Source organism: Loa loa (genome assembly GCF_000183805.2).
Source record: "Loa loa unplaced genomic scaffold supercont3.193, whole genome shotgun sequence".
NCBI classification, from domain to species: Eukaryota; Metazoa; Nematoda; class Chromadorea; order Rhabditida; family Onchocercidae; genus Loa; species Loa loa.
Window position 1 is genome coordinate 35,554 of NW_018108373.1, and position 8,005 is coordinate 43,558.

Below are 8,005 nucleotides of genomic sequence, written 5' to 3' on the forward strand. Positions count from 1 at the left end.
TTCCTTCCACTTCTTTTCAATCAGTTGTATTTTCAACATGCTCTATGTTTTCATTCATGGTTTGTAATACTTCAGATATATGTATGTTTTCCCAGCGAGATTTTTTAGGTCCATCAGTTTGGGAAATCAGTATACTACTTTAGATGATCTTTCTAGGCACTAAAACTGAAATATGATGCATGCGTATATGGAAAAACTTCCTTCGCTGCTATGAGACAATTAAGCACCAAAAAAGATGATCATTATAATTCTGTTATTTTCGTTCACCCAAACCATGTGTAAATATACTACATTACGGAGAAATGAAAAATATCAGCACAATAGCAGGAACATTTTAATTCCCAGAAACACAGAAAATTTCACAACTATTCATTGCACATTATCACACACCCTGTTAACTCCGCGATTCTATCACTGATCAAAAAACATTTATAGAACAATTCTGGAATCTGTACTAAAACAACAACTCCAAACAGACAAACCATTGTAGCTGATTTGGCTTATTAATCTGCTGAAGTTTACTGGAAGTCAGAACATGACCTATGCGGCATACGTAAGTTTTTACAAAAATCTGGCCACTGTAATAGTTCTTACAGAAAAAACAAAGTTTTAACAAAAATCTGGCCACTGCATTCGCTTTTGAGGTCTGTGATGAGTCCATTTGAAACAATGTCATTTTCAAAAAATAGGAGAAAAAGCTATAAAGCAACAACATATTTGCGGCATCTAATATAACATGAAGCTCTTTAAACTTCAGTAACACCTGTTCCTCGAAAAAAAAAGACCAATTTCCAAACAAATTTCAGAACATTTTTTTTAAAAAAAAATATCGAGAAAAAAGAAAATTTTAAGCCAAACCGACTGGAAATATTAAAAGTTGCCTAACCAATTTACAATGAATTAGTAATAAAATGACAGGAAAAAACTTTTACAACTATCAATCAAAAGGTGCACTTAGAAGCTTCAAACTGTACTTGAAAAAGAAAAAATTCAGTTTAACACTTTGAGACTTAGAATAAAATTTTAAGAAATGCGAGTCTCTTCCAGATTTCTGGAAGTTCTGCTTCGAGTCGAAATAAAACACTTGTGAATAGCAGTACCATAGCAACCACTCTCATTAACAAATACCCTTAGTACCTAAGATGAGGTTTATTTTTAATGATATATCGATCAAGTGCTTCCCAGAAACGAGCTAATATGGCACGATCCAAATGTCGCTTTGTTCGTGATAGCTTTAGGACATTGACACTCCACTTCGCCACATTATTGTCCATTTTCTGGTCATCGTACATTAAATGAAAAGCTGCTACATTTGCAAATATATCCGTAGGACTACCACCCCATCTCCAGCCTTTGAACTGCCATGCCGGCCCCTGAAATAATTCTCTATCGAACAGTTTAGCTTCCGAGTAAATAAGTAATAATTATCTATTCTTTCAGTTATGATGAATTCTGCTTATGAGTATGCGAATAAAGTACATTAGCGTCTCTCTTTTGCTCTCGTCCAAATGATTGGACCACATTTTAGCAATCAAAAAATCTGCAGCTTTTAAATTCAACGACTTCCGCTTATGATAAATTCTAACCCAAAAGAATAAAGTGAAAGTTAAAAAGAGTTGAAAAATATCCTATCCTTTAGTTCTATCAGTAAAGTCAAACGCTGTAACCATTAGGAAAAGTACCTGAACAAACACAGCAACAACGCGACTCCATTCATCGTCACCAAACTTCAAAGGATTTTCAACAACTCTATATGGAACTGTAACGCCGTCATGTTTTAGCCTCTGTATCAAGACCTCATTTTCTCTTCGACAAGTCGCTTTTCGCTCTTCGGTGGTAATGAAACGCATATCCTGTGTTAAAAAAAAGCGATCTTAATTCTGTGTTAGTAATGATTTCAAATAGGAATTTATGACTTGATGAATTTTTATGAGAATTTGTGAGAATTCCCTGCAAACAAAAATGATGTTCATATGATATAACTTTAAATTTGTTACCAAATTTCGAATTCTATTGGAATAAATCTAATGTCAAACTACGCAGCACTTCACCGCCAAATGTAAAAGTGAACCTGTAATATATCGCGAACATTAAACATGGTAATCAGGGAAGTACCGGCTGCTGGAATGATTATAATTGGTGTCCGCGACTGCCGCTTCTGATGTCGCTGATTACCACTGTCTGCACTAGGTGTCAGAGCTTTTGCTGGCGTTGACGATTCTACTACCATTGGCTTTGCTCCCGAAGCAGACATTATCGATGTCCCTGAAAAACTTAGAGATTTAGATTTCAATTTAGTGAATCTCATGTTTGTTTTCTTTCGAATAAAGATTTGTCATAGATTCTCGCTTCAAAACAAAATTCAGAACAGCCAAAAACTACTTCTATAAATTCCAATGCAAAACCTTGGAAAGTAAGTCCGGTTTCGATCTTGAAACCAGCCGTTTGGTCTTTGTTAAATTTCTCCTGATCGTAACGAGAATAGCCAGCTGGCTGTGTCCTGGTCCGATCGTTCGACGTTGTTCTTGGTGGAGGAGCTGCCGATTTTTGACGTTGTGCTGCCTCTTCTCGTAGCTGGAAACTTGTAATGAAAGTAAATACAGGAATTCACTACAATTCGAACAGTAATCAAAAAAATGTTATATCATATATAACTAGAAAAATTAGTGTGCTTAGGCCTACATACTTTAAAGCTATGCAAAATAGAGAGGATTGAAGTGAACTCTTTAGATGCTGCTTCCATGACACTTGTTCGATTCCTCCACACCCGTTCTTTGCCTTTCAGTTCACGGTCTAGAGCATCTTCACTTACATCAGGCACATCTAAATCCATCGGAGCACGAAACCTGAATTATTTCTAAGTAGCGGGAGATCGGGCTGCAGCTGACAACTTCGAAGCCTCATAGATGCAAAATAAACGATGTACTTAAGGATCTGTATAAAAAAATAAATAGATTTTTTCAGTTCTTGGAAATTCAAGACCAGTATATTTCATAAGCCATAAAATTCACAAAAAAAAAAAACCTCAACTGGCAAAAGAATCAAATAAAATTACCTGTCGTCTACAGACTTTATTGTATTTCTTGCCATGTTTTTCTTCCGCTTGTTTTTCAAAGCAGCAATTTTGTCGGCTGTAAGCTTGTCACTGAGATCTCTTACCCCTTCCACATCATCACTTTTGCTACCTTCCGTTACAGTACCTTTCAAGAGGTTTTGTATTCGTTGTCTAGAAATGTATTTGCTGATACGAATGAAAGAGCCAGGAAGAATGTCTATTTAATTGGTAATCTTGTTATTGCATAATATAAACTGCACGTAGCGAATTTGTATATCTTTAAAATTAACTTTTACACAACACCAACCGATTTTCTTCACCGTCATAACGAGCTTTTTTCACTTCGGGTTCATTTTGATCAATAAGTCGAGAGACAGGAATTGGTGCTGGGATAGGTGCCAGCAAGTCCACTGTTTGTGGTGGTTGTTCACGTTCACCTTTGAGATATGCCAGAAGTTCACGTCTGGATTTAAAAGGATAAAGTTTTAAAGAGCTGAAATACCACAACTCCCAATGAATATACCAATTACTCTAGATAATCTACCAGTTACTCTTCCGATGGTTTTTCAGGAAAGCAATTTTAAAAGTTCAATTAAAAGTTTAGAGATGTTTTTTTTTCATTTAGAAAAATAGAAATTCGAGGAAGTTTCAGAAAGATGAAATGAAAATTTCAAGCCTGTTTAGAAATAGAACGTAGAATTTGAAAACATCGGAAATAAAATTCCAAAATCCCGAGAACGATCGTCAAAACGATCCTATCTTAAGAGAACCACAAAAATATGGGAAGCGAGAAAATAACTTTAGAAAAGACTCAGAAATACACGTAGTAATAAACAAATCTTGTCATAAAGTGACATCTAAACTCAGTGAAGAATTGATTCTTGTTCTTTTTGTTCTGAACTCAAAAATGAAGAGAAAAAAACACATTCATCTGCTGACAGCTCGAGATTTAAATAAGAAATATACCTATCAGGCCTGGTGACACATTGTATTCCTTTACCAGAAGCATCCTTAACATAAGCAGTGTGCTGCATTTCTCGGTTTTCCCATAGTAATAGTAATGATTCCAACGTATAATACTCATTCTGTCTACCGTATACCATTAGGTTCGTCTTTACGTCACGTCGATATGCTGCATCACCAAATACATAATAACGCTGATTGCCCTGAAATCACTAGTATAATTACACATCTAAACCTTCCCTTTCTAGAACCATTACAAAAGTTTGATAGTGGGAATCATTAGTATCAAATCATTACTACCATTATGTTATGCATTTTTCAGTGCACCTTCTTTCGTACTGGAGCCCAATTATTCCAGACAATTTACGTCAAATAACAAACTAACTCCCAATACTACATTGACAGCTGAGGAAAATTGATGAAAGAAAAACAAACGTTTTTGATTTCTCGCATAGTACGTCGTCCAACAGCATATTCATGTAGCAATTTCAACGGATCAGCCATTGTTAACAGTGAGATCGGAAACAAATCGAACTGACGTTAGCACGTACGTAACGTCCACGCAACCCCGTCAATAGCAAGACGTGGAACGATATCTGTTGCAGAAACTAAAAAGGTGGCTCGGCCATGGGACATTGTGCAAACAGAATTTAAATATGAACAAATAGTAAGCGTTTGAAATAGAGAGGTATGAATGAAGTCAGGTGTTCTTTTGGCGGATGACAAAGTTGAACAAGGATTTTTATCGTTTTTTTGGAAACTGGATCCATCTTCTTGAGATTTCCATCTCAAATAATCCAAAATTAAGTTTCATTGCTGGTAATTGTCTAACAAAATATCCATTAAATCAACACGTTTCACTCATGTATTCATAACAGCACTGTACACATTTATTGATCAATTCCGGATAGAAATATTAGTTTTGTTTTGCTATTCCACTTTACACATTCGAAAAATTCTTATCGAAATTGGAGGTTGGCCCTTCATTGCGATGCCTTTACGTTATTATGAAACGAAACGATCACATATCGAACAAATCGAAGTTTAATCTAATTTAGACTTTAGTCCGTTTTCAAAAATGAAGTCTTGGCTTAATTTAGGATTTTAATTATTTGGTTTTGATATTCTGGGAAAAAAAGTGTTTTGAGTTGTTCTCCACTAAACAATATCTAAAATAACATTTCAGAAGTAAATGGATATTTCCTGCCGTAGCTTCCTGAGCCAACAATGACTAAATATAAATATCATAGTTGTTGTAATTTCTACTTCGATTAGCAAGGTAAGGGGTTTCATATGTGTATCCTTAATTTCAGTCCTTTCAACTGCTCCTCAATCTGCTATTCACATGATGAAATGTATGATTATTTGAAGCTATTTATTCGAAAGAGCTGAAACAAATTAATAAACTAATCTGGCAAGACTGAAAAGTAAAACTTAGACAAACGTTAACTATTCATTCCATCTATAAGTGAGTTAGACTATATCGTGCTGAAACATCAAATTTATTTTATCCAACTGCTAGATGTCGCAATGATGATATTGTTCGGTACGTCAAATTCAAACAAATGTCCGTACGTCTGACCGATTGTTAATGAAATTTTGCGGGTAATGATTGAGTGCCATGTTAAATTTTTAAACATTTAAGATTGATTTACGCACAAGTCATAATTTTTTGAAAATTGAAACTATATTTTCATTTTCAGATTTCAACCGCGACATTTTATCATCAGGAAAATTAGAATCAACAGGAATCCTCACTACAGCTATGAGTACAATGTCCCATGGAAACTCGCGATCCCGTTTTCCGCTGACTCAACATGCAATTCTAGCGAGGATGACCAGTTCCAAACCCTTTCTTACCGTGAATTCGGAATCGCTTACTCTGAATTCTTTTAATTCGACGCTGTTAAAATCTCACCCTCTTTTTCACAACTGAGAACACTTTTAGAGTATGATTCTTTCTCAGAAGTATACAAGATAAAACCAGCCTTACACTTCCTGTGCACGTTATCTCATTGTCCTACCCCAAAACAATCCAGCAATCCAAACTTTTATCGATGTAAGAAGCTTGAGAGAATACATTCTCAATTCTTTATTGCATCTTAAAGGTTACAACCTCCATGCCAGTTTTAATCATCTGTTGGCATAGCAAAAAATAAACAATAGTTTTTTCACTTTCCACTGAAGTAAACGCAAAATAAGATGGATTTCGAAAAAGTAACAACGATTATTAAAAAGGTGCAAAAGTGACACTAAAGTATTGTAAAAATCGATAGTTTTCATTAGCAAAGCCATATTTATGGCGTTTGCCTTGCCCACAAATTCAAGAATTAGGCTATTTAGTGTCTCTCTTAAAAGCCTCCATCCACTTCAAAACAGATCCAATTGTATCTGTTACAGAAGTAAGCTACCCTAGTACATCAATAATTGGTAGCAGAATAATTAAAAATATTTAATAACAAATAAGGCGATTGAATATCAAGGAAAAAAGGAATAAATATCATTAATAATATAAACAAAGAATAATCTATAAGTGGGAGCAGGTAAAACAGAAAGTGAAAACAAGAAGCAAAATTCCATCTAGGGAATTTCACTACGATCTGAGAGAGGCGTTTCGTAACAATGGGAGAAAAATGTCTCTGAAGCCTTAAGTAATCATAATAAGCTACAAATGAATTCGGGCAAAATTACTATTGTTGGTTGAAATACAAGGTTCAGAAAAACTATAGGACTATGATGTTACTTTAAAATAGCGGCAGTCAACTTACAGTAGCTATTAATAAGCATTTATAAGGGATCGAAAAGTTAGGTGAGCAATCCTAATAACATTCTTTTAAAGACATCTTCAATAATATCACACAAGACAAAGACCCATCGGACATTGTAAGCATTTCCGTCAATTCCTTCACTTGCTACTATTTTCCTTGTGTCGTGAACTACGCTTGAAGAACGAAAATGCTCTGCGCTCTGAAGAAAAATTAATTACCGATATATATTCGACAAATAAAAATCTAAAAATGTTCAAAAAGAAGCTCAGCGAAATGTGATCTAAGCGACCTACGTGTGAATCAAGAGTGCAGCTTCAGTGCATCACGATTAGTGGTGAACAGCTCGAACTTCAAAGAGTTCAGTTTTACTGCTATATCACTTGAGATTAATTATTCAACGAAGTTATAAGAAAAACCACTTTTAATAGAATCAGTGTCATCGGGCAGTGCGACAGTAGGTGTAGCTGGTGCAGCAGTTGCTGATGATGAATCGGACTGTCTTTCCACCCAGGCGACAAAATCACTGTCTGTGCCTTTTACATTCTCGGTATTTCGACGCGATGTCGATGACGTCATGGAATCCGAATCCAAATCCAACACTTGTTTACCGTTCATTTCCTTATCACGATATAAATATTGCAATTCAGGGCCATCCTAAGAAAAGAGAACCTTAAGTCGTAAATTCAAATGAAAATGTAACAGGCATGTATCAATTGGCCAAAAAATCAAAGTATTTCCGAGAGTTGGAAATCAAAAATGAATTATACAAGCTAGTGTGTCTGAGGAAAAATTCCCTTTCCAAACAGAGACCAATTAATCCACTGATAATCGATACCTTGAATCTTTTTTAATTGCGAAACCTCCCTAAACAGTTGTAGTTTTTTTCAGTAAGCATTTTCTTACTATGCCAGCGAATAATGTTGCTGAAGACAGATATAGTTATCTGATTGCACTCTTTAATAGTAAGAAGTAATATGCCAAACAACAAACGGTGCTAAACTATCACTTTATCTCTTACATTCACATGCCAGACATTCATACTATCACACTCATATGCCAGATATTCATACTTTTTGCAAAGCGGATTTGCTTGATGACAGTTCTGAACATCGAGGCATGATTTTTTGTTATTTACACTTAATTCTTTATCATGACATTTTAAAATTCAAAAAACCAACACTAACAAGATTTTCGAACCCATTTTCACGCTGTACAGATG

General features: G+C 35.1%; 2 protein-coding genes across 2 annotated transcripts in view; both read right to left on the minus strand.

Annotated features, from left to right (window-relative positions):
• Positions 1–1,009: 1,009 nt before the first annotated feature.
• Positions 1,010–4,617, minus strand: LOAG_10743 (RNA pol II accessory factor). The gene is made up of 9 exons (XM_003146267.2): positions 4,454–4,617; positions 4,022–4,221; positions 3,363–3,518; positions 3,056–3,226; positions 2,687–2,846; positions 2,406–2,574; positions 2,072–2,265; positions 1,683–1,853; positions 1,010–1,373 (listed from the first exon to the last, which is right to left on the minus strand). The coding sequence occupies exons 1-9, from the start codon at positions 4,520–4,522 to the stop codon at positions 1,131–1,133; spliced, it is 1,533 nt and encodes a 510-aa protein (XP_003146315.1). The 5' UTR covers positions 4,523–4,617; the 3' UTR covers positions 1,010–1,130.
• Positions 4,618–6,417: 1,800 nt separating this feature from the next.
• The window catches only part of LOAG_18091 (beta chain spectrin), a gene marked incomplete at its 5' end in the record, with an annotated part of 28,631 nt that continues 27,043 nt past the window's right edge, over positions 6,418–8,005 (minus strand). Inside the window, 3 exons of the mRNA XM_020450761.1 lie at positions 6,418–6,985; positions 7,206–7,440; positions 7,971–7,994. Of these exons, the coding sequence (XP_020305521.1) occupies positions 6,924–6,985; positions 7,206–7,440; positions 7,971–7,994 (321 nt within the window). The 3' untranslated portion in view covers positions 6,418–6,923. The remainder of the gene's footprint in view (positions 6,986–7,205; positions 7,441–7,970; positions 7,995–8,005) is intronic.

Excerpts from the sequence above, each read along its gene's own strand:
- LOAG_10743 (XM_003146267.2), bottom strand. The coding sequence starts at position 4,522 with ATGGCTGATCCGTTGAAATTGCTACATGAATATGCTGTTGGACGACGT. Across the intron at positions 2,847-3,055 it reads ATAAAGTCTGTAGACGACAG|GTTTCGTGCTCCGATGGATT; the intron begins GTAATTTTATTT and ends GAAATAATTCAG. Across the intron at positions 2,575-2,686 it reads CTATTTTGCATAGCTTTAAA|CTACGAGAAGAGGCAGCACA; the intron begins GTATGTAGGCCT and ends ACAAGTTTCCAG.